Source organism: Pocillopora verrucosa, chromosome 11, assembly GCF_036669915.1.
Source record: "Pocillopora verrucosa isolate sample1 chromosome 11, ASM3666991v2, whole genome shotgun sequence".
NCBI lineage: Eukaryota > Metazoa > Cnidaria > Anthozoa > Scleractinia > Pocilloporidae > Pocillopora > Pocillopora verrucosa.
Genome location: NC_089322.1, coordinates 6,177,762 through 6,202,678, shown reverse-complemented (window position 1 = coordinate 6,202,678; position 24,917 = coordinate 6,177,762). Strand labels below are relative to the sequence as shown.

The 24,917-nt window shown below is 39.1% G+C and overlaps 2 protein-coding genes across 2 annotated transcripts; both read right to left on the bottom strand.

Moving 5' to 3' along the window:
* Positions 1–638: 638 nt before the first annotated feature.
* On the bottom strand, positions 639–4,696 carry LOC136284114 (uncharacterized). The gene is made up of 7 exons (XM_066173934.1): positions 4,642–4,696; positions 4,131–4,215; positions 3,578–3,617; positions 3,389–3,475; positions 2,577–2,665; positions 2,308–2,373; positions 639–1,779 (listed from the first exon to the last, which is right to left on the bottom strand). Exons 1-7 carry the CDS (start codon positions 4,694–4,696, stop codon positions 1,776–1,778), a joined length of 426 nt encoding a protein of 141 aa, XP_066030031.1. The 3' UTR covers positions 639–1,775.
* Positions 4,697–12,111: 7,415 nt separating this feature from the next.
* LOC136284113 (uncharacterized) lies at positions 12,112–24,218 on the bottom strand. Its single transcript, XM_066173933.1, has 3 exons — positions 23,951–24,218; positions 23,454–23,537; positions 12,112–19,787 (listed from the first exon to the last, which is right to left on the bottom strand). The coding sequence occupies exon 3, from the start codon at positions 16,030–16,032 to the stop codon at positions 12,112–12,114; it is 3,921 nt and encodes a 1,306-aa protein (XP_066030030.1). The 5' UTR covers positions 16,033–19,787; positions 23,454–23,537; positions 23,951–24,218.
* Between the last annotated feature and the right edge of the window lie 699 nt (positions 24,219–24,917).

The window sequence follows — 24,917 nt, the reverse complement described above, 5'->3', positions numbered from 1 at the left end:
GGGGTAGGGTTAGGAGGAGGGGATCATTAAAAGAAGTTTGGTCGTTTCGGGCTTAACTTCTGGGTTAGCAGCGATACTAAAGGAAGAGTCATTTTTATAGCCGCTGGAAGAAATGTTTTTTTTAAGGGAGAGGTTGGGATCACATAGTTTTCAGGAGGAAAGGAGGGGGAGTCAGTCGTCTCAAACAGAGTTAAGGACTTTGGTAGAGCTGAAACGACAACTAGCATTGTATATGGTCCATTCTATATTGAAAAAAATAATTACACTGGAAAAACATATTTCTCATCAGAATAAGAAGTATATTCACATTTAAGTCAACTGAAAACGTCAAGTTCTGCCTTTACAGGTAATTATGAAGCAATTCAAACAAAAACTTACCATCGCTATATCTAATATAAATTTCAAAAGCTTTTCAATACAAAGGAAATCAAGTTTTTGGTTGGTGCTTTTCAGAGGATTGAAAAGGAAATTTTTTTTTCCATAATGGCTGTTACTGTGGAAGTATGTATGAAACTTTGCATATTTGAAACCCACTCATTCAGATTTAATAAAAATATTATTTAATAAGAAGACGTAAAGAAATTCATTCACTCTTTAGTATAATGGCGATCTGTATGAAAACAACATAAAGTTGAAAATTCACCATGTTAAGTGTTTATTGAATGTTCTGGAGCCTTCATTCAAGGCTGGTAGCCTTCACAAAATTGGAAAATTTCTTTCTGTCATGAAATATTTGCTGATTAAATTTCAAGTAATTGCTGGATTTTTGCCACCATTTCCAGCCAATCTACAATGGTAATAGGACTGAGTGGAGTCTTATTCGGTCTGTTGTTATCATACACGTGATTAACAAAATTGGACGACTGCAAAACAAGAGACCAATTTGTCAATCACGAGTATGATTACAGAAAGAAGTGGACGACAAAAAGTCCTGTTACCATTTAATCTTAATTGTTATTATTTCTGAAAACAAGAAATACATTTAGGTCAAATATCTCTGGTATAGACAATGTCTACAGTAAAAAAATATGTCTCCATTTTGGAAATTCTTAATTTTTTTTTTGAGACAAGTGGTTGTTGCTATGGTTATTGTGATTAACTCTGTGATTGGTGGATTTGGCTGACTGAACTTAGTATGATTCGTTGCTTCAACTGTCCAATTACAGGTATCCGATTAAAGCCAACTGTCCAATTATGCTGTCCAATTAAAGCTGTACAGAATGAGACGTGAAAAAATGAAGCAGCTAATGCACCAATCACATTTGAAGAAATTGCAATGGTTATGATTAGTGCCTGAATAGCCTGTTCCAGGCATTCAGTCGGCAAAACAAAGTGTGATAGTAAACAGCACTATAGTAGCAGAGATGTGAAAAAGCGAGGGAGGCTTGGGTTGAGTCACTCAATGAATCCCACCTAACCCAAGCCTCTCTTGCTGTTTCACTTTTCCGCTCCAGTCTCTGCTCCGTTTTACTAACTGAACACCTGAAGTGAGCCAATGCCTGAAACGACCTTGCATCGTTTTAAAAATTATTTTTGTATTATCCGTGTCAAATCAACATAATCTAATTTCATAAAGAAAATTAGAAATAAATTTTGGCCTCCCAAATTTACGGTGCCGTCTATTTTCTCTGCACTCATTGATTAAGCAGATTTTTTTATGTCATTCAATAGTTTGGCCAAAATGGCGTAGGTATCTCTTCCATTCTTTAACCGCGATTCAGCGTACTGGATAAGACTGGCTTGCAGGCTCAACACCCTTTGCCTATTGTAACGGATCATCTATATTTAAATTAAAAAAAAAACAAAAATTAAAATCAATCGAGTAAGCAGATTGTCTTCTGCAGTTAGAGCGAAATGACAATTTCTTTTTATGTGCCCTTCACAAATATTTAAATCATCTGCCATTTCTCCTCTGTTTATTACGCCGGCACAAAGGATTCATTGTAAACCAAGGAAAATGGTTGAAAATAAAATTGTTGATGAGCGATTTTGTCACTTTGGATTCTCAGAGGTTAATGGTACTTGCTCGTCACTTTCAAGTTAGCCAATCAGTGTGTTAAAAAAATACTATTCACTTGTGTGGTGTAAACTAATTTTTTGATATTCAGGTTTTAACATGAAAATGGCACAGATATTCATATTATTGTTTGACATATGTCTTACAAGTAAACCAACAACAGGGTGGTCTGCCTGTAAAACAAACCAAGAAATGCAACCAGGTAAGGGTGGCATGCAAAATTTTCTGGCAAAACAGTAAGCCAAAAGTCTAAGTAAAACAAAAGGCCTTTTTTATATCATTTTATTCACCTCTTTCTTTGCAGCTTCTGAAATTGAATTGTATGCTTCCTCTGCATCGTCTTTGGCTTTTTGAAGCTGAAAATAAAAAAATGTGTAAAACAATTTAGGATTCTTCAATTCTGGTGTTCACCATAATTATTCAGAAGCTCAACTTGAACTCTGAGTCTATTTCTAAGTGCAGCCTTATGTGAATCATGTGAAAAAAAAACAAAAACAAAAACCACCACATGTAAAAAAATCAGAGAGAGGTGCAAAGCACATGTTTGTCAGAACCTTACCATTTCTTGGTTCTTGGGTTTGGCTTTTTCCAGTGCTTTGTTGCGTTCTCATACTCAACTAGTTTACATGTACGACGGAAAAGCATCTCCTGCAGGATAAGAGATGGACAAAACAAGTGCAGTAAACAGTTAAAATAATCATCTTGAGACAGCAAGAAGAAATAACCAATTAAAAAAGGGGTTTTCAAAGTTAGGGTACTGGAATTGCAATCCAGAAGTCCCACATTCCAGCTCATCTGTACTTGATGGTTCCAAATTCAATTATACCACGAAGCATTGTAAATAAAAAAAAACTCCCCAAGTCAGTTCATGTTTCCATTCCACCATTCCAGTCTTTGTTTGCAAGTTTTCCATCCCTCTTGCTTAGCAGTATGAAAACGAAATGTTAATTACTCCAAAGGGTGCTTTCTCTACAGATAACCTCTCTCTTGTGCTACATTCATGTAAATGCTCTAATACTCACCAATGAATTGAAAAAATTGAATGCAATAGAGATAGAGGGGGTAGAACCCAGTGTTCTCATTCAAGACACAACCCACAAACTATTTGGGATATGGGAAATAGATTGGTCAACAGTCTGGCTGATGAATTCTTGTTGTTGTTTGGTTATTTTTGGTTTTTCTCTTCTTTCTTTTTTAGATGCGCAGTGATCCTGAGCTTTTCTCAGGCTGTGACAATTCTCTCATCCCACCCCACCCCAAAAGAAAATAGTCACCTCCTTTACCCTTCCCTAACCCTGCCCACAAAAGGAAAGTTGGTACCCTTTGAAGAGTTAAATAAGATCCAAGTTTTCCAATACATATTTCACATACCTTGGCAGTATCCATGTATCTGGAATAAAGTTCTAAAGTAAAACCTAATGTGTTGTCATCATTAGTGGACATAACATCCAGCGATTCCTAGGGAAAGGAGAACACACACACACAAGACAAAACAAATTAAACTCTTGGAATTGAAAATACTGCCAGCAACACTAGTTCCTGTCTAAAAAGTAACCATACCTTGACACCATTTAGTGCACTTGAAAAAGTCACAGATTTCCTGTAAAAGTAAAGATACATTTTAAAATTAGCTTTTTGTTACACCCTGACATCAGAATGTATATTCTCAATACTGTTCTTGGTACATATTCTATTATACTGACAAGGAGAAGTTGTTCAACAATCAAGAGCTTCTTTGTTTTTTTCTATCATTTCCTTTATTCTCATGACCTTAATGTACTATGCAGCAGTGATATGGTGAGGAGAATTTAGATGCTGATCACTTCAACAAGAGAGGAAGACATAACTCTCATGCTAAGGTCTTGATAGGTCTTGATTGCCTCTTATTACCAGTTCTCATGACGGTTACAGTGAGTAGAGCTAACATGTAAGATGTGGTAAAACAGTGCTTATTCAAATGGGAAAAAAAATCAGCCAAATTATATGTCTGGTCCATCATTGCTTGCATTGGAAGTTTGCCATCACAGGTTAATAATGGAAAGATATGAAATAAATATTAAGTAATTATTACAAAATTGTATCATTTAGCAATTTCAGACAAAGAACAACAAACCCTTTCAATTCCTTGGTACTATTATCATCACCAGTTGATGCTGTCATGATGCCAGAACTAAAATCATTCACTGCTAATGCAACACCTGAAATTCACAAAGAAATTCAAAATTACCAAACTTACATATGTATTAATATGCCATCATGGTGAGTTTGTCATAATCATACAGTATCATTTATTATAAAAATCAATCATATATTTTGTAACATCCTGATATATTACAATATACTGTATGACTGAATAATAATTCAAGTATGTCTTTGCCACCCTCATGTTGTTTTTACATGAATGTTCTCTAGATATCAATGTTTTTAGCCATACTTTCTGTCAAAATTCACTATGTGATGTGTACTCTTCCACAAAATCTCTTTTCTTCTGAAATTCTTCAACAAGATCCTAACCAAAAGGAACAACTTCTAGTTATTTGTATTTCTAGGAAGATTAAGTCATTCGCATAATGGTTAAATTAAAAAAAAAGAAGAAGGTCATCTGTGAGCAGGGCCTCTATAACCCTTTAACACCCAGAACTGATAAACATGTAACTTCTCCCCATAGTATTCATACATTATTCAGCAAACAGGTAATCAGAATACTCAAACTCATCAGGTACAAGATGTTACGCTGATTGAACACAAAATTCTCGTAGCTAATCTACAAGGACAAGTGTAGAAGCTAGAGGGAGAATTAAAAATAAGATCTTAAGAGTTTAAGGATTAATTGCACTTTGGCTAAAGTGCTTCTTCACCTGCAGGAGAGAATGAGGCCTGGAGCAACATGAGCTGGTAAGAGGCCTGTAAAGGGTTTAACCCTTTAACTCTCACAAGTGATTAACATGAAACTTCTCCCTATAATATCCATACGTTATTCAGCAAACAGGTCATGAGAATATTCAAACTTGTCAGGTAGAAGCTGCTATCTTGATCTAGTACCAAGTCCTCATAACTAATTTATAAGGATATGCATAGCAGCTAAAGGGGAGAATTTACAATCAGATCTTGGGAGTTAAAGGGTTAACACTGACAAGAAGGACCAAGTATTCAGCAGTTTAACCCCTAAGAGTGACTGACATCTATTTTCTCCTTACTGTATCCCCCCTGAATCAAACATTAAGGTCAGGAGAATAAAGGAGCTGATCACTGACTACAGAAGCTCTTGATTGTTAGACATGTCAGCATCCTAGAAAATGTTTAGAGAACAGTATGGAGAATATACATACTGATGTTAGGGTGTGAAGGGTTAAAACACTGTCTCTCTGTATGCCATAATTCAAACTACAATTATTCATATTTTACAGCCCTGAATGAGACATACACTGTATGTAATTAAACAATAATCCAGTGATATCACAAGTTTACTAAATAAAGACTAATCTTAGATAAAAAATCAAAACAAAACAAAAAAACATAAAAAAAAAATCCTGGAACATTTTGTACCTTGTGACTATGATGCCTGAAATCATCCACAGCTCATGATATAGACTTGTCCTAAGACCCTTTTTCACTTTGCTTCTCACTGCAAGCTATATAATAAAAAAGTGTTTATACCTTACACTGTAAGTGTATGAGCATGAGAGATGCCATTTAAGCCACTGATCACTGAGTTGAAAAGAGATTAACTTCTCAGAGCAAGGAGTTAAATAATGATTATCAAACTTAAATTTACCAAGTTGCAACAGACATTTTGTCACAAAAGAAATCCCCCAGGCATATACATACAATCAGGAAGAAAATTGTCAACACACTACCATTGAAATGGCAATATTCTGGAATAGCATACCAATTATATTCCTTATTTTCAACTCTTCTTCTCATGTACAATGTTTCTTTAATTGTTTTACACCATTCTACAACATTGACTGGTGGAAGAGCTTATTGTTGTAGTGAATTGTAGTTCAATTTTCACTCCATTTCTACATAATTCCTTAGAGGTGGCTCAGTGGATGTTGTGTCAACTGATTTTATCTTTAAAACATTTATGACCCCTTAAGATGAAAATAGTTATAATTATTGTTGATTTTATGAAAAATATACCTATGGAGTTTAAATCAAGTGTTGTTTTGCCATAGTATGTCAGTTTACAAATTTGGTGAAAAAAATCACCCACACTCACAGGGATCATGGCCAAATATCTGTAAGAGTATCTTATTATTTGAAAAACTCAAATTTTCCTCTTTCAAAACCTTTTGCAAATCTTCATCTTTTGAAAAGGCTGGGTGGCTGACAACAAGTTGAAAAAATCTGAAAAACATTAAAAATTTTAATTCTTGAGATGGGCTAATATGCAATGTAAACATGTGAATCAACAGTGTCTCCCAGAAAGTATATTAAATTTTAGAGAAAATAATATTTTCAAGAAAAACTGAATCTTTCCTGAGGAAGTTTCTCTAAGATCTGTTTCTTGTTGGGTTGTTTTCTTGATCATTTTTGTTTTACTTTGCCAGTTTACTAAGAGAAAAAAACTTATGGAAAATTAACCCTTTATATCCTAACAGTGACTAACATCAAATTTCTCCTTACAATATCACACCTAAATCACAAGTTAAGGTCATGAGTGTAAAGGAAATGATCATCAACAAAAGAAGCTTTTGATTGGTAAACAAATTCTCCTTGTCAGCACCTTAGGAAATGTATAAAGAGCTGTATGGAGAATATGAATACTGAATCTAGGGTGTAAAGGGTTAAAAAAAACACTTTCCCAACCTGCTGCTTTTCTTTTTAATACTCTGTAATCTGCTGTAAATCCATACAATTACTGAACTGTTCCCTTTTCCTATTCCTTCATTACACCTTTAGTTTCTTTACTCCACCATAAATTTTGTTTCAGCATTAACATATACCTGTTTTTCTCCTTTCTTCCACTTCTCTGAACATTTCTCTGTAACCCAAATCCACATCGTCCCTGAATTTCTGTCTTACGAGTCCTTCTGGCTGTGACTAAAAGTGTGACGGGGACGTGGGACTCGGGGACGTGGGACTCGGGGACGTGGGACTCGGGGACGTGGGACTCGGGGACGTGGGACTCGGGGACTCGGGGAAGCGCGGGGACTTGGGAATGTGATAAACAAACAACACCTGAATTTGTAAAGTATAATTTTCGGTGGTCTCGAGAAAGGTGTAATATGCTGGAGAGCTTGTCGGGTGACTTTACATCGAAGGCGTTCGTCGAAGGTAAGAGTACACGTTAACTTTGGTCGGCGGGGAAATTATGAAACCTGCGAATATTGCGAAAGCCCGTGAAAGGATGACATCTAAAAACTGACGTCAATTTTTGAATAAGACACTAGAATGCGTAATGATGGCGGCGACCAATCAATATTCTTGAAACAAATCGGAGATTGACTTCCTTGAGGAAAACTTTGAAAATTGTTCGGTTGAAAACCGGTATTTCGTGGGTTATTTCAATGGAAAAAGAGATGAGTTCGAGGATATGCTTGAGAGTTTTCTTCTTAGTAGTTCCACATACTTTGTAAAGAAGGCCTTGCACTCAAAGGACTAAAATCACAAGAGGTTTTCGAAAAATAGTGGACAGTTTCTTTTATTTTTAACTGAATTTTTGCTTTTATCAATGTGGGCCTCGTAAAGACTCGATCTTTTGAAGGCAATTTTGTAAAAACTTACGCAATGCACCGGGCGGAAAGGTGTTGAAATATTTAAAGGTATTTCATATAAAGGAAAGCACTTGGAAAACACTCTAAGTGCGTAATCTAGTATACCGAAATACTTTTTCAAATTATGCATTTGCAGCGTCTCCCGTCTTTGAACGCAATGGTGGTAATGTACCGATCCAATTTTTCGGCAAACCGTTCACCATCTAAGCAATGAAACTCGGCATTGCCTCCACACACCAACAAAGATAAGAATTCCTTTTGAAAACAGAGTTTGAAATATAATAAAACGTACCAGTAGCATTCGATTTTTGCATTACCCGCGAAAATGTTTTAATATTTTTAGGTATTTTAGTGGAGGAATCCATTGAACTTTTCGCATACTGAGGAAACAAAATCGAGAAGGTCATTTACATCCATTTACTTCAGAATTCCCCATAAACGTGTATACAATTCCTGAAATTCCCGTTCCGAACGGCGTTATTTCACGAATCATTTGACGTTTCAGTGTTAACAAATTTTTCGTATTACGTAAGTAAAAAACATTGAACTTCTCTCAACGGACTCAACGCTGCAAGGAGAATCTTTCTCATAATTTACTTTTTAAGAGACGAAAGTTACCGTCTAAAATTCAAACGTTACTGTTAGACTTATTGGCGCATTGATAACCTAGTAAATAGCTCAAACATACTGAAAAAATTTTTATCTGTTTTTGTATATCTTTATCTGGGAGTCACGTGTGACTAAACAAAAACAGCGAAGTGTAGTTTGATGGCTTGTTTTCATGAATCTAGGCCGATTTCGGGAATCGCTATAAACTACACGATCACGCATTAAGTAATATTTCTTCTTCTAATGATTGATACTGGAAGAAAATAGTAACGGTGTCACGCTATTTTATGTGTCCGTTATAAAAATATTTGTATTCACATTTAGCTCACGGGTAAAAATCCCCTGAAAATTGTTCGAAAGAAATAGATCACAGTAGTTACTTTATGACAACCACAAAATACTCAAAACAAAATCAAGAAACTGCTGCAGGACCTCAAGGCTCCTTTGTTCAGGACGATCTTGTTCATCTCAGGTTTGAACTTTTCGTGGGAACAAGTGCTAATGCTTACATAACCTATTTTGAATTTAATCGCTGTACTATAAACTTGTGTGTTCAAAACGTGGACGTACGCCTCCGTTTTAGCGTCACCCGAGCTTGTCAGTAGTAGCCGATGATTTCCAGCGTCCATGGTTCGGCCGGATATGTTTTCTTGCCTGTTTGACCGTGAGAACTCTAGGTACAGAATAGTTTCAACGCAGGGGGTTTTAAACATCGTGAGTAGCCGTGGAGGACTTTCCTCGTAAGTAACTGTGTTTTCTTCCTTATTCTTTTTTAGCAAGGATAAGGCACGGATGTTTCAAGACCCCCTGCGTTGAAACTATTCTGTACCCAGAGTTCTCACGGTCAAATAAGCAAGCAAAAATGTCCGGCCGAACCATGGACGCTGGAAATCATCGGCTACTACTGACAAGCTCTCCAACATAAAATAGCTTTCTCGAGATCACCGAAGATTATACTCTACAAATTCAGCGCAAATGTTAGGTGTTGCTTGTTTGTCACGTCCCCGAGTCCCCGTGTGTCCCCGAGTCCCACGTCCCAGTCCTACGTTCCCGTCCCACTTTTAGTCACAGCCAGCCCTTCTCGATGTGTGGCTCAGTGGCTCGATGTGCGGCGCTTGGTAACCACCCTATCTCACTTCGTTAACAAACCACCAGCGTGCTATTTGTATAGTAGGTCAAGAGGATGGTTTCCAAATGACAAAGTACCGGCTGCATCCACGGAAAACGACTTATGGAAACGATGCTACTGACTCTAAATCGTTACTACCAAAAAGGCAAAGTTAGCAGCCATGTAAAGCTTTTTTGGCCTCGTTAGGCCTGACAAATAAGGCGTTGCTCACACAAGGGGCTTGGGTAGATTATGAAAAGATGTTTTGAATTACATATGGTACATTTGCAGAAAGAATTTGAGGTGTAGAGGCCCCATAGTCTGCGTCTGGAGTCTGAGTCGAGAGATTCCTATGTGGAGACCAGACAGGAACACTTCGACAAAGAGACTTAGGAAGTAATCAGCCCTCATCAAGAATTTCAATTTCCATTGGTTTTGATTTCAAAGTTCCACTGCTCGGGAACACGACTGAAGCTGATCTTAATCAGACAACTGAAGGAATTTCCAGTAACCTGATGAAATTAGGAGATCCTCGCAGCTAAGAACACTACTGAAACGAGTAGTTGTAAATAGGACCTGAAAAAAATTCAGGCCCGTACGGGATTTGAACCCATGACCACTGCGATACCGGTGCAGCGCTCTACCAATTGAGCTAACAAGCCAACTGGGAGCTGGTCAATGAATTGGGTACAAATAAACATCCAAGTGAATGAAGATTTTAGATATCTGAAAATTTCACATATTTGCACTGCGGTGGAGAGATGAAATTAGGAGATCCTCGCAGCTAAGAACACTACTGAAACGAGTAGTTGTAAATAGGACCTGAAAAAAATTCAGGCCCGTACGGGATTTGAGCCCATGACCTCTGCGATACCGGTGCAGCGCTCTACCAATAGAGCTAACAAGCCAACTGGGAGCTGGTCAATGAATTGGGTACAAATAAACATCCAAGTGAATGAAGATTTTAAATATATGAAAATTTCGCATATTTGCACTGCGGTGGAGAGATGAAATTAGGAGATCCTCGCAGCTAAGAACACAGCGAGTATTCTAAAAAAAAAAAAACATTTCGGACAAACAGGAGCAGCGAGAGGCATGATGCAAATGAAAGAATAGCCGGGGAATTTTTTATTTTACGTTTGCCAAGTACTTCCCTATAACTATGAAATTTTCTGATATGCCCGAGTTTTCCAAAGTGGCCGTAAAAACAATTTCACTTCCGCTTTAAAATTGGTTTATCATATGAGGAAGTAAAACATGTTACAATTCTTCCCTTCAGACGATTAACAATCTTACTAACTTTTTCATCAATAAATAACCCCATCCCCATGTAAGTAACTTCTTTACGACATGATAATGATCACCCATGCTCTATCCAGGCTTTAATTAGGCTTTCATTAGAAACTTCTGACTGGTGAGAAGGGGAGGTGACAAAAATTAATGATATTTTCAACCCGCAAGTCCAATTAAAGAAAAACTTAAACTTTCGTTTAAAATTTACTTCAAGATGAAAGAGGAGCTTGTAGGAATGTAGGTATTAGGAACTGTGAGCCAATGCATTGTGAGACTTCACCGCGTCGTCTAAGATCTTTATCGAAGTTCGCTCTTCGATTCCACAAGAATGAGAGGTTACTTCCACTCAACCTTGAATGTTAAACGGCTACTGATGAAGAAGTAACGGGATTTTCTTTTTAGTTTCTTGCGGTATGTTAGCAAATGAGTTTATCCAGAGAATTTTTCGTCTACGAACTTCGGAACAAATGATGTTTATTTCTTTAAGACAACCGCTGATCAGACTCTAGTGATTGAGGCTCACGTTGGCCTTGATGACAAGTGGCGGGGGGGGGGGGAAGAGGGGCGGGGACGGGAGGTAAGCAGCAGTTTTCGATTTTTCAATTATAAGGTACTGAAGCGTTTAGTGAAAAACTTTAATACGTTTCCTGTGAACAGCGAAATATCATGGATTTTGTTCTAATATCTATTTCTACTCTTTTTTCAGCTAGTAAAACATTGTTTTTGTTAAATCGCTCGTTCTGGTGTTTGTTTTATAAAGGGCATGACAGTTTTCGAAAAATCGACCTCTAAAGTTACCTTAAATTTGAGCCTCGATATAAGTCGCCACAAGTGTTCGCTGGGGTGATCAGAAAATCTCTCATAACTCGATAAATTTTAAAGATCAGATGAAGTGGATTGTGGTTCTAGAATAAGGACATGAAAGTCTTTCAATGTACAAGAAATCAGCTAAATCTATTTTCCAAGCTAGACCGGCCGGACCACTTTTATGGATACTCTCTCTTAATTATGAGTATGAATAAAAATCATCAATTTAAAAGAGCACGATCCTGAAAAAGCAGCAGTGATTAGCAACTTAAAAATTTCTTTACTTGGGTGCATATTCTGACTGTTGATTATCCGTCGAACTACAACCTTTTGTAGCAACCTCAGAAATGAGAAAGTAATGAACTACTTGTTCAGAAATAAAAAAAAAACCATATCAATTGTGCGAGTTTCCAGATCGGAATATTAAAGGCACAAATTATGCAAAGATATTATAAAAAAATTATAACGGTCTAAGTTCTCACGTGCAAAGAAAACACAACGAGTAAACCTAAATTAAAGACCAACAACGTCTATCAATCAGCACAGTTACTAAACTATTAACACGAGTCTCTTTTCTTCTTTTTCAAAACAGCTCCAGGGTCATCAACTCTCTTTCTTTTCTGTTTTAGACGATATAAGTTCGACCTGACCTCTAGTGTCCTTACATGTTCTTGACCATACTTGGAGATACAAATTATCAATGCACGCTCATAGCAGTCTTTTGCTTCATCTGTGTCGCCCAAATCACTGTGTAAAGTACCCAGATTGTTGTAAGAGCTTGCAACATCAACATGCTCAGTTCCCAGCTTTTTCAGACGAATCTCCAGTGCACGCTTATGGCAGTCTTTTGCTTCATCGGTGTCGCCCAGAGCCTTGTGTAAAGTACCCAGATTGTTGTAAGAGGTTGCAACATCAACATGCTCAGGTCCCAGCTGTTTCATCTGAATCTCCAGTGCACGCTTATAGTAGTCTTTTGCTTCATCTTTGTCGCCCAGATCACTGTGTAAATTACCCAGATTGTTGTAAGAGCTTGCAACATCAACATGCTCAGCTCCCAGCTGTTTCGTCTGAATCTCCAGTGCACGCTTATAGCAGTCTTTTGCTTCATCTGTGTCGCCCAGAGCCCTCTGTAAATTACCCAGATTGTTGTAAGAGCTTGCAACATGAACATGCTCAGGTCCCAGCTTTTTCATCTGAATCTCCAGTGCACGCTTATAGCAGTCTTTTGCTTCATCTGTGTTGCCCAGAGCCTTGTGTAAATTACCCAGATTGTTGTAAGAGCTTGCAACATGAACATGCTCAGGTCCAAGCTTTTTCAGACGAATCTCCAGTGCACGCTTATAGCAGTCTTTTGCTTCATCTGTGTCGCCCAGATCACTGTGTAAACTACCCAGATTGTTGTAAGAGGTTGCAACATCAACATGCTCAGGTCCCAGCTGTTTCATCTGAATCTCCAGTGCACGCTTATAGCAGTCTTTTGCTTCATCTGTGTCGCCCAGAGCCTTGTGTAAAGTACCCAGATTGTTGTAAGAGCTTGCAACATGAACATGCTCAGGTCCCAGCTGTTTCATCTGAATCTCCAGTGCACGCTTATAGCAGTCTTTTGCTTCATTTGTGTCGCCCAGAGCCTTGTGTAAAGTACCCAGATTGTTGTAAGAGGTTGCAACATGAAAATGCTCAGGTCCCAGCTGTTTCATCTGAATCTCCAGTGCACGCTTATAGCAGTCTTTTGCTTCATCTGTGTCGCCCAGATCACTGTGTAAATTACCCAGATTGTTGTAAGAGTTTGCAACATGAACATGCTCAGGTCCCAGCTGTTTCATCTTAATCTCCAGTGCACGCTTATAGCAGTCTTTTGCTTCATCTGTGTCGCCCAGATCACTGTGTAAATTACCCAGATTGTTGTAAGAGGTTGCAACATCAACATGCTCAGGTCCCAACTGTTTCATCTGAATCTCCAGTGCACGCTTATAGCAGTCTTTTGCTTCATCTGTGTCGCCCAGATCACTGTGTAAATTACCCAGATTGTTGTAAGAGTTTGCAACATGAACATGCTCAGGTCCCAGCTGTTTCATCTTAATCTCCAGTGCACGCTTATAGCAGTCTTTTGCTTCATCTGTGTCGCCCAGATGACTGTGTAAATTACCCAGATTGTTGTAAGAGCTTGCAACATGAACATGCTCAGGTCCCAGCTGTTTCATCTGAATCTCCAGTGCACACTTATAGCAGTCTTTTGCTTCATCTGTGTCGCCCAGATGACTGTGTAAATTACCCAGATTGGTGTAAGAGGTTGCAACATGAACATGCTCAGGTCCCAGCTGTTTCATCTGAATCTCCAGTGCACGCTTATAGCAGTCTTTTGCTTCATCTGTGTCGCCCAGAGCCTTGTGTAAAGTACCCAGAATGTTGTAAGAGCTTGCAACATCAACATGCTCAGGTCCAAGCTTTTTCATTTGAATTTTTAACAGCCATTTACCATAGACTAGCGCCGCTCTAAACCTACTGTGGTTTAGGCACATGTTAGTAAGGCTCCAAAGGCCATCCGGAAAATTACACAAGGCTCTATTGCTCGCTTCTGGTATTCCTTTCCCGAGTGACATGTCTTCAATTTTTAAGCTCAACGTTGTAAGATGGGGAACTATTCTTGTTCCCACAACAATAGATTCCAGCTCTTCAAATTTTGAGAAAGACATTACCGCGCCATACACCACTTTGTGGCTTTGATCCTTTGCGAAACCTTTTGTCGCAGATTTAATAACATCAAGAACGACACCATGGACTCGAATATAAACACCAGTTGATTCTTCTTCAATTAGCAACAGTGAACATCGACTCATCCTCGTTCTTATCATATCTTCATCTTCAAATTCGTCATCAGTTGTTTTAACATACTCGATAATAATGTCTTGCAGTATCGGCTGTGATGCACACATTGAAAGAAAAAGGAACATGTGATGCAAAATTATATCATTTTCCATCACCATTTCGACAGCGAGTGTTATTGCTTTGGTCATGGTCTGCGGATAGGCTGGATTTGTCGCAGCAAGAATGCTTTCAGTATTGCTTCGTTTCCCCTCTTCCAATTTCTTCAAATAGTCGGTCCAGCCAAATTTCGAGGTTCCTTTATTCTGACGAACTTGTCTCACATACGTGGCTGCGGCTGCCAATGAAAGTGGCTGGTAGTCTAGTTCTTTCGCAATTTCTTTTTCCATCTTGGCATCTGAGATACCAGAAAGGAGGTTAAGCAGAAAGCACGCATCATCAGGTTGCATTCCTGCGCTGATTGAGATATTTTGTATGGAAGAGCTTGACAACGGTATAGACGCAGTGTCTTGTGTTGTTATTAGCATCTGACCCCTTGCCCACAACTCGCTGTCTGCATCTGGCAAATAATCGCTTGTACGAGATTCGCTGCTCACATTATCAACTACTAACAGCCATGGAGCGTAATGCTCAATTTTTGTACTTATTAAGGTCTTGAAATATGAAATCTTCTCGTCTGTGTTCAAATCCTTGGAGCGGTAAGTGTTTGTTATTTCATACCCGGGACAATTGCAATGTTGAGCGAAAAGGACATACGATTTCAAGAGTGCTTCTGAGTTTTCAGCATTCAACGTCATGACAAATGAAGCTGCAGAAGGTATTTGTTCGACCTCGTCGTAAAATCGCCTGGCTGCTAAACGGGCCAGCTGAGATTTTCCACTTCCTGGATTTCCTGACAAATACAGTATGCTCAACCCATCATTGGCGTCTTTTAGTGTTTGGAGGTTTTGTAAAACTTCACCAACTTCAGATTCCCGACTAGCGATGTCGTGGCTAGGTTTGGGAGGGAGAATACAAAATGGAGAGACATCGAAATTTAATTGCTCTTCTAGGGCAAGCCTCTGTTCTTCTTTCACTTGAAGTTCCTCTTCTTTGTCTTTAACTTCTTGTTTCAAGTCGTCAACCTTCCTTAAAACTTCGTTTAACTCCTCCGTTAAGAAGTTTGTCTGATTTTGAACTTCGTTGATTTCCAATGACGGGAGACCGAGTGCGTGGAATGCAGTTTTAACCTTTGTAATGACAGTTTGGAAATCTCCGTTGGAGAGGTGGCCCCGAGGCATATGTGCAAATTCTTCATTTCGAAATTTCCTTAAGTCGTCCGCATTTGATCTAATTGATGGATTGAGAGAATATATGCAATCTGAATACAGGATAGCGTAAAACAGCATGGTACAATCCCACTCAGCTCTATCGCCATTCTTCATGGTTGTCAACAGCACAGCGTTTCTTTTTCTGTTTCGAGTAGACTCGCCATTCCAGAAGTCCATTCCATTTTTGGGTTGATCTTTCCATTCTCCCAGTGTTGTCTTGTATCGATTGTCCCATTCTTGTTTGAAGATGGTTCGCAGACCCTCAGTTAGTATGTCAGTGACAACGTAACAAATCCTGTAGTAATTCAGTTGCTCTGTGGTGTACTTCAACACAGTGGCCATCATCAGTTACATCCTATTAAAACCATAGTTATGTTAGTACCCAATTCGGTTATGTGAGTAGGTCGCTATACTTTTGCTGATTCTTTAACGGTTTTGTGGTACTTGGTGTGAATATTTATTTACCTACCAAGATATTTTCGCTGATACATGTCAATTAAATTTTAGAGAGGAAGTAAGGGCAATTGAAAAACTCTGGCTTTCAAAACAATTTGCTCGATGGAGTCAAGGGCTAATAAAAGGGAGGAAAAGAGAGTGGTAAAGATCCACTGTCAATCATAACTTAAACGTCAGTATAATACAGAAAAGTGTTCAGAGCAACAAGGATACGGTTTATATGTGAAAGAAACCATCTTCTTGCTTCCTTATTTGTTAATTTGTTTCTTTCTTTCATTGTTCACTCTTTCAGTGTTCACTTGGTTCCACGATAGGTATTTTTCGAGACACAGTCGACCTGAAATATGGAACTTGACAGATCTCACCTGATTTAGCCCCTTCGCATATTAGAGAGAAAAAAATAGGTTAAAATGTTGACACTGAATCACTCAGCCCAAAAACAAAATTACGCAGGGAACTCATGGTCGAAGTCAATGACAAGGGAGTTTTTAAGCTGTACGATTATCGTCTTCTGCTGAGCTGGTAGTTTTTTTCAGCTTGTGAAGTAATCGGTGATGGTAATCTTACAAAAGCTAAATTGCAAGTCTCCCAACATCAAGGATCACTTTTCCCTTAGTTCAAGCATGCTGATGGGATCAAGAACACTGCAAGGTAGTGAGAGGGTGGCGTACGTGGGAGATAAGGGAATGCAACAAGGAGGAGTCCCCATCATGATGAGTGTGAGGACAAAGAGAGCCTTAATGGAATGGATGCCAATCTGCATGAGGACCATTAAGGCAAGATTCTACTCAAACCACAAAAGCTAACGGTAATAAAAGCATATGCACCAACAGACGATACGATGGACGAGGGAAATGATGAATTTAACAATCAACAGCTAGACTCTGTTGCAAGCTGCAGTAGTCATGATATGATTTTGATGATGGGAGACCTGAACGCTTACGGGAGTAACAACATTAACAGAGAGGAGGTACTGAGGAAATTTAGTGTCGGAGTCATGAATGATAATGGGAAAGGTTATGTGACCTCTGTGGTACGAATGGCTTAGTTGTAACTGGAACAGTTTCCCACATAAAGAGATCCATAAGCTGACCTGGAAGTCACCAGGTGGGAAGACTGTTAACCAGCTCGACCATGTCTTTGTGAATGGACGCATGAGAACATCGATTCCGGACACGAGAGTGATGAGAGGAGCAGACGTATATGGTGACTACTACCTGATGAGAACCAGAATGAGACTAAAGTTGGCAAAGGCGCATGGGAAGAAGAAAACAAGTATGAGATTTTACGTGCGTTAGTTGCAAAGTGAAGAGATCAGGAGGAGATATAACATTAAAGTGAAGAACAGGTTTGCAACGATATGAGATATAGAAGATTCAAAGGAAGCACGACAAGATCTTGGTGACGTACAGAGATGCCACATAGAAAGTTATTGGAAGGTAAAAATGGAGAGCAAGCCATGGATAGAAGACACGACGTGGGAAAAAATTCAGGAGGGTTAAGACGCAAAACTTAATATAGAGGGTGCGAGATTGGAAGGACTTGAACAGCGATAGAGAGAGGAGTATAGTGCGAAAGAAAAGGAAGTGAAAAAGAGTGCCAGGGAGGATAAGAGGAATTGGTTGGGGGAAAGGGCTACAGCAACAGACAAGGCCCCTGAAAATGGTAGAAACGAGGAGCTAAACAGCATAACCAAGACAACAGCCGGGAACAGAGGAAGCGAGAATTGCGTGTGAAAGACAAACTGGGGGTGCATAAGACAGAATCACAAGAAAGATTGCAGAGCTAGGTAGAGAACTTGAGTAAAATTTTAAACAGAGATGACCCCACAAATCCGGTGGAAGAGAAAGAAGAAACAGAAGAACTGGAGTAGATTGAGGAAATCGATGTAGGAAAATGGCGAATACAAGAGGTTAAGGATGCGTTCATGAAAAAAAAGCCAGGGCCCAGACCTACTAAGGGCTGACATGGAATACACCGCAAGTGGGCAGACTGATGATACAACAGGCTTTAGAAAAGTGAAAGGTGACCAGAAGTGTGTAAGAAGGGACTTGTTGTCAATATATTTAAGAAAGGTGATTGCGTGATTGTAAAAATTGGAGAGGAGTGACTTTGCTACCCACCATCAATAGAATATTCCACAGGATGCTGCTAGAACGGATCAAGAAAGGTTTAGACAAGAAGCTTAAAAAAGAGCAGGCCGGCTTTAGACCAAATGGAAATACAACTGAACAGATCTTTACATTAAAGAAACATCTTAGAGCAGGCAAATGACTGGAGGGCGAGTCTGCACACGCACTTTGTGGACTTTGAAAAGAAGCCCTTGATTCGGTACACAGAGAAAGCTCCTGGAACACCACGGGGAGCTATGGAATTCCGCGCAGAATGGTGAGAGTGGTAGTAGGGATATACGGAGAGTTTGAATGCACCGTAATCGACGGATGGGAGATATCAGACTGGTTCAAGATTTAGTCAAGAGTAAAGCAGGGATGCGTAATGTCAGGATTCTTATTCCTACTGACTATGGATTGGATCATGAGGAAGACAACAGCAGGACACTGAGGATGGAGTTTGCAACGAACAGGAAGAGCATTGTGGTGAATGGTGAAGAAGTGAAAGATGTCGAGGAGTTTGCGTATCTTGGAGCTATTGTAGAAAAGAAAAGAAAGGTGGAGGCAGTGAAGACATTAGGAACAGACTGCAGAAGGCGCGAGGTGCATTCCAGAGGCTATGGAGGGTGTGGGTAGCCAGAGGAATGGAAAGAGAGCCAAGATGTGCCAATTCGCGACTTTACTCCGACCGGTCCTGCTACATGGTTGTGAAACATGTAAGATCACAAAGACCGATGAAAGAACACTGAAAAGTTTTCAGTACTAATGCCTAAGACGGATACTCAGGACTAGATGGCAGCAAAGAATGACAAACAGGAGAGTAGTTGAAATGGCAGACACCAATAAAATTAGTTGCGAGTTGGGAAGAAGAAGGTGGAACTGTTTAGGACATTTACTCAGGAGAGAAGGTGTGAACGACTCTTTTGTGGTATTGGGGTGGACACCAGAATGTCAAAGGGCGAGAAGGAGACCAAAGACAGTAAAAGGAAAGGAAAGAGGCAAGGCGATATGGAAGAGCTGGATTGTGGCTGGGGTGGCGGCACGCAACAGGGGGGTTGGGCGGACAATATGACGGCCTTATGCACTTACTGGCCCAACGAGCGATGATGATGATAATGAGGATGATGATACACACCACACATGACAGTTAACTTTAATTTACGTGCTATGGTAACCCGTGGTTTCTCGGCGAAAGGAAAGAAATAACTACTGTGTAGCTAGAGATCTGAAACAAAAAGAAATTTAGAGAAAAAGTGTACCGAACTTGTGGGGTACACTGTACTCTCAATCGTCAGATTCTTTCATTGTTTATCATCAACGTTCACCACGTCACAAACTTCCAACGCTCTCTCCTCAAACCTATCACTCTAATTATCACCTCTCCTATTTCAATCTTAACCTAACCGTGACTGCGTGAGTCTCATGACACGCAACTTCCGTTTAAAGGTTACTTGGAACTTACTTTCGAATCAGTGAGTTAGACAATACATACCGTTCTAGAAGTTTGACAAAACTTGGGAATACTTGAACTGTCTGCAATCAAAGGTTGAACAGTTTATAATCACGTGCTTTTAAAGCTGCTCAAGCAGCAAAATTATCTGTAGGTTCTTTTTTTATATCATAAGCAAAAAACGCAGGCACTGTGTTTGGTTATTACCTAAGATCTATAGGAGGACAAATGCATTTATTGTACAAAACAAATAGAATCCATGTTGCCTGGGTTCTTTATGATAATAGATAACAGATGACGTCACAAATGTGGTAAAAACATCAGTGACACACTCAGCTGCGCTTCTTGTGCCTCTTCTTTGTTCTTACCAAATTTTGACGTCATCTGTGATTTCTTACTGGACAAACGCAGGGCAACATGTAAGTTATTTCACAAAATGACACAGACATTTCAAGCGCTTTGACCCAATTATTTAATGGATATTAAAACTTCTTATATACGCTTTTATACATTCTGAACTCGTTCTCGCGGAAGCAGCTATCCTACGACTTCTGCATCAACTACAGCAACAATTACTGAGTTTCTGTTGCTTAAGGTTTCTTTTGCATGTACTCCGAAAAAAGTTTACTTTCTGTCCACGGTTTATGTGACCGTAATCAGTCAAGGATTACATTCGCAGCTGGTCATGTGTAATGAAGGAATACTGAAAAACGAAACGGAATTTTTGATAAAAACTGGATGAAAAAAGGATTTCTATTGGAATTAACAGGCGTCATTCTATGGAATACTAACATTTGGAACATGATTTAAAAAGACACAGAATTTGTTTTCATTGCTGTTATTTTTTTTTTCTTCTTTATCTCCCTCACAAGAGATCTCACAAGCTTTAAAGTTTGCACCCTACATGTATTATGCATTAGTCAAGATTATTGTTCAAACTTCTTGACTAAATGACTAGAATGAGGAGAACGAAGGAGTTCCTCACCGTAGAGCATGGGATATGTCCCCTTCCCCAGTTCAGTGGGTAGTTATCTAGCAAACTTCCCTATCAGCGAAAGTGGGTGGGGGTCGGGGGTATTAATATAAACACCATTCTAACATCGCTAACTCAAGAAAAAAGCGGATGATGAGGCAACCTTCGGGCACGCGTGCCTGGCGTGATTACTACAACAATCTAATTTAAATTATGTCCAAGAATATTTTGATCAAAGTCCTTTTCGGAGCAGAAGCAAGGATAACACATTAAATTTAAACAGCCTTTTTAACAAGTACAACAGTTAGTTTTGATTTCCGTACAAGCGTCAAAATTTCAGCCAGTGTAGCGACATTCTTGTAAGCGAAGCGTATCGCGTGATGCTTTAATTTCTAATTCAGCAATTAAGCTCAGGGTTACTTAAGATTTAGATGTATAATTGAGCGTAGCATAGTAATGACAGACATGTAGCAAGAATGTTCGGATTGCGCACAGCAGAAGTGATATAGACAATCAATAATGGTCTCAAATAATCAGATAAGGAATTTTCTAGGGAAATTGTGCGTGCGTGTTTTGGTTGGAATATCCTGTGACGTTGCGTGATGTGTCATTCGTGCCGTAACTGGTGCGTGCGATCGGGTGTAAATAACAGAAATGTTTATCCGAGTAGAATGGGAAACAGCTGTTAAAATCAAGTTGAAAGGAAATAGCTTGGGATTTTAGAAAAGATCAAATACCTAATGTCAGTCTTGGTTTTACGTAGTTTAGGCGTGTATTTCCGTTGTAATAGCAGATAAATAGAATCATTATCTTGTAACAAAAGATCGAGATCGATTGAACGTAGAAAGTACTGATATTGTATGGATCATAAATAACCGCAAGAAAGCGGAACGATATAGTCCTATTGGTTGTCGAACCAGCGCTCCGCAAAAATTTTTCCTTAACGAAGTAGAGAATTCAGCAACAACCAGACAAGATATTAAACAAAAATGGCTCATGCGCAACCAGCCTTCAACTCTAACAGAACACGAAAGTGAAACCACTGTCTTACGTATTGGGACCCTAACGAATAATTATTCAATAAAATTGCCTCTGTTTGGATGGCGTCAATAACCGCAAACGTCACATTTGTGCGCTGATCCGTTAAATGTAAGCTGAGCTGTTTAGTTCGGGATAGGTTAAAAAAACTGCAACCTGGGAAGGCAAAGCACACCAGCTTCCCCCCCACCCCCGGGTCCATAAGGCAATATCTTAAGAAAGAATTATGCTTGTTTATTTTTATAAACAACGGGGAATTCGAAAAGATCTCTGATGGACTGCGGAGTTGTTTTTGCCAGTTTGTTTCTACGGTGTTCTCGTAGACAACATACATTCGCAAAACGTCCCCAACATCAAAACATACGCAATGACTAAATCGACAAGAAATTTTGTGATCCTTTATCAATCTCGAAATCGAAGACATGTACTGTATTTCTTGCTAGAAAACTTCCCTTTTAGCGAAAATGGGGTGGGGGAGGGGAGGGGAATTAATATACACACTATTTTAACATCCCTAACTCAAGAAAAAAGGCGGATGAAGAAGTAACCTTCAAGCAAACGTGTCTGATATGATTACTACAACAATAGAATTTAAATTATGTCCAAGAATGTTTTGATCAAAGTCCTTTAACAAGGATAAAACATTAGATTTCAAACAGCCTTTTTAACAGACTGTGAAAATCTTTTTCAAAAAATCTATGTAATAAGCACAACAGTTAGTTTTGATTTCTGTGAAAACGTCAAAATTTCAACCAGGCAAGAAACCAAACAAAAATTGCTTATGCGCAACCAGCCTTCAACTCGTAGACAGGAACACGAAAGTGGAACCAGAGTGTTACGTATTGCCACCCTAACAAATAATAATCCAATGACATTGCATCTTTTTAATGATGTCGATAACCGCAAACGTCACATTTGTGCGTTGATCCGTTGAGTGAAAGCTGAGCAATTTAGTCCGAGGTAGGTAAAGAAATTATAAAAAGCAAAGCACATCAGCTCCCCCCCCCGTCCTTATAGAAATATTTCAAGAAATTCTCGAATCGGCAGGAATGGGTTCTGGGGAGAAGGGAAGGGGGGTTTACTTGCACACCTTTCCACATTACCTCTCTGAATACAAAGCAGACTAACTGGAGTCGTGTCTGGTGTGATATTGCAAGTAATTGGAGTAAGCTCTTGAACAAAGATCAACTATATTGGCATGTCTTCTTCTACAATGTTCTGCTCAAATTTTATTTTTGAACCGCATTGAAACAATTCTTGGGGCAAACAAGGAGAAAGTTACAAATTGAGCGTCTTTCACCGAAGGAAAAGCTTTCGAACGAACAATTCAGTATAAAGTTCACAGTCTTCAGCAATAACACAACTTATAATTCTTCTTCAATATACACCGCCAGCTAACAGCGTATAAGGTTACAACATTAGGGGAAAATGTTTATGGAAAACGATGAATTCGAAAAGATCTCTGATCGACTGCGGAGTTGTTTTTGTCAGTTTGTTTCTACAGTGTTCTCTTAGACAACATACATTCGCAAAACTTCCCCAACATCAGAACATACGCAATGACTAAATCGACAAGAAAGTTCATGATCCTTTATCAATCTCTAAATCGAAGACTAGAGTTGTATTTCTTGCTTGCTGTTATCCAAAAACAGGTGGATGTTTCGTTTCAGTTTCAAAATTAGCAAGTCCTGACCCGCTACAGAAACAACTAAATTACACAATAACACAATGTACTTACCGATGAGGCTAATTTCAGCGCCTTGAGGAAAAAGACTGGTAAATACTACTCCTTGTCGTTTGCTTGCAATCCAAACGTCCCGATCTGTACATCGGAGGTGAAAACAAAGCGCATGAAACGATAGTACTTTATCTAATATTGTATTAGACGACGATGAATAACCAGTCTTTTCAAACGAGATAAGATTTCTAATTCAGCAAATCAAGAATCGTAGTAATTCTGTCAAGTTAAGAGAGACCATAGTTCTCAATTTGAATAAAGGACAAATTCCCAAATTGTTGTATGCAAAACGAAATCGATTTCACATTTGGTAAATGATTAAAATGAAGCGAGGTTGAACTCGTTCACAGAGCCGTTAACGTTTGCAGTTTGAGCGTACGAGCGAGAATTTGGGATAACACCCTTAATGGATCTTACACTGAGCTTTGGTCTTGTTGTAATCGAACACTAGTCGAAATTTGCTCCTCAAATCTAGATTACAAGTGATCTATACTTACTTCTTTAAGGATTTCAGGAACTATCGAGAGAACACGTCTTCGTTTTCAGCCAGCAAAATGACAAAGTACCGCTCGGAAGCAACCTCACTTTAAAGTGAAACTGATTTGCATAGCGCAGCATATCTGATGATATTGTAATGCCTCTACAACGTCAGCAGCAGACAGATTTGCGCCTTGATCTCATCAGAAATTCAAACAGAAGATGACTAAATTGTAGGTTAAGGTAGGGCTAGGAGGAGGAGGGTCATTAGGAAAGTTAAACGGTTTTGGGCTTAAATTCTGAAAAACCAGCGGTACAGAAAGAGTCATTTTTATAGCCTGGTGGGAAAGGGGGGCTGAAAGAAAATTTTTTCTTTTGGGGGAGTGGGGAGTTCGTATGGGTTTCAGGGGAAACAGAGGGGGAATCAGTTGTCTCTCACAAAGTTAAAAGAAGGACTATAGAAGATTGACTGCAGATTGGGTGGGGAGGGGAGGACTCAATAGAATACCACGGAGCCTTATTGGGGGATCATGTAGATGTTATAGTTACAAAACCAAAATACTCAGCTCCACACCACCCTCCCTTTCAGGGAATAACTAATGACCAGGTCCCAGAGAGTCCCCTTTTTCGAAGTGTGCGGCAAACTCGTTGGTGAAGACACAGGTGTCCCAAGCTCACGTCTCGGGAAAAGATGAAAGCGTCACGCGTTGTGTGACGCAGTGATAAGTTACGAGAGGAACCGTTATGGGGGATGGAATATGGTCGATTTACAACCACAAATATTTCGAAATCGAACATTTTACAAGTAAAAATTAATAAAACTTATTCTCATCTTGTGTGTCCGTTGTTGTTTTTGGCGATTTCTGCCATTTTAGCTTGCTTTCCCTATCACTGTTATTCCTGAACAGAAAGGGTTTCCTCTCGTAACTCAGTACTGCGTCACAGAATGCGTGACGCTTACATGAATAAATCGTTCGCTTTTTTCTC

Coding starts and splice junctions, on each gene's coding strand:
- LOC136284113 (XM_066173933.1), bottom strand. CDS start 16,032: ATGATGGCCACTGTGTTGAAGTACACCACAGAGCAACTGAATTACTAC.
- LOC136284114 (XM_066173934.1), bottom strand. CDS start 4,696: ATGTATGAATACTATGGGGAGAAGTTACATGTTTATCAGTTCTGGGTG. Junction 3,476..3,577: donor GTGCACTAAATGGTGTCAAG/GTATGGTTACTT, acceptor TCCTTTCCCTAG/GAATCGCTGGATGTTATGTC. Junction 2,666..3,388: donor GATACATGGATACTGCCAAG/GTATGTGAAATA, acceptor CTTATCCTGCAG/GAGATGCTTTTCCGTCGTAC.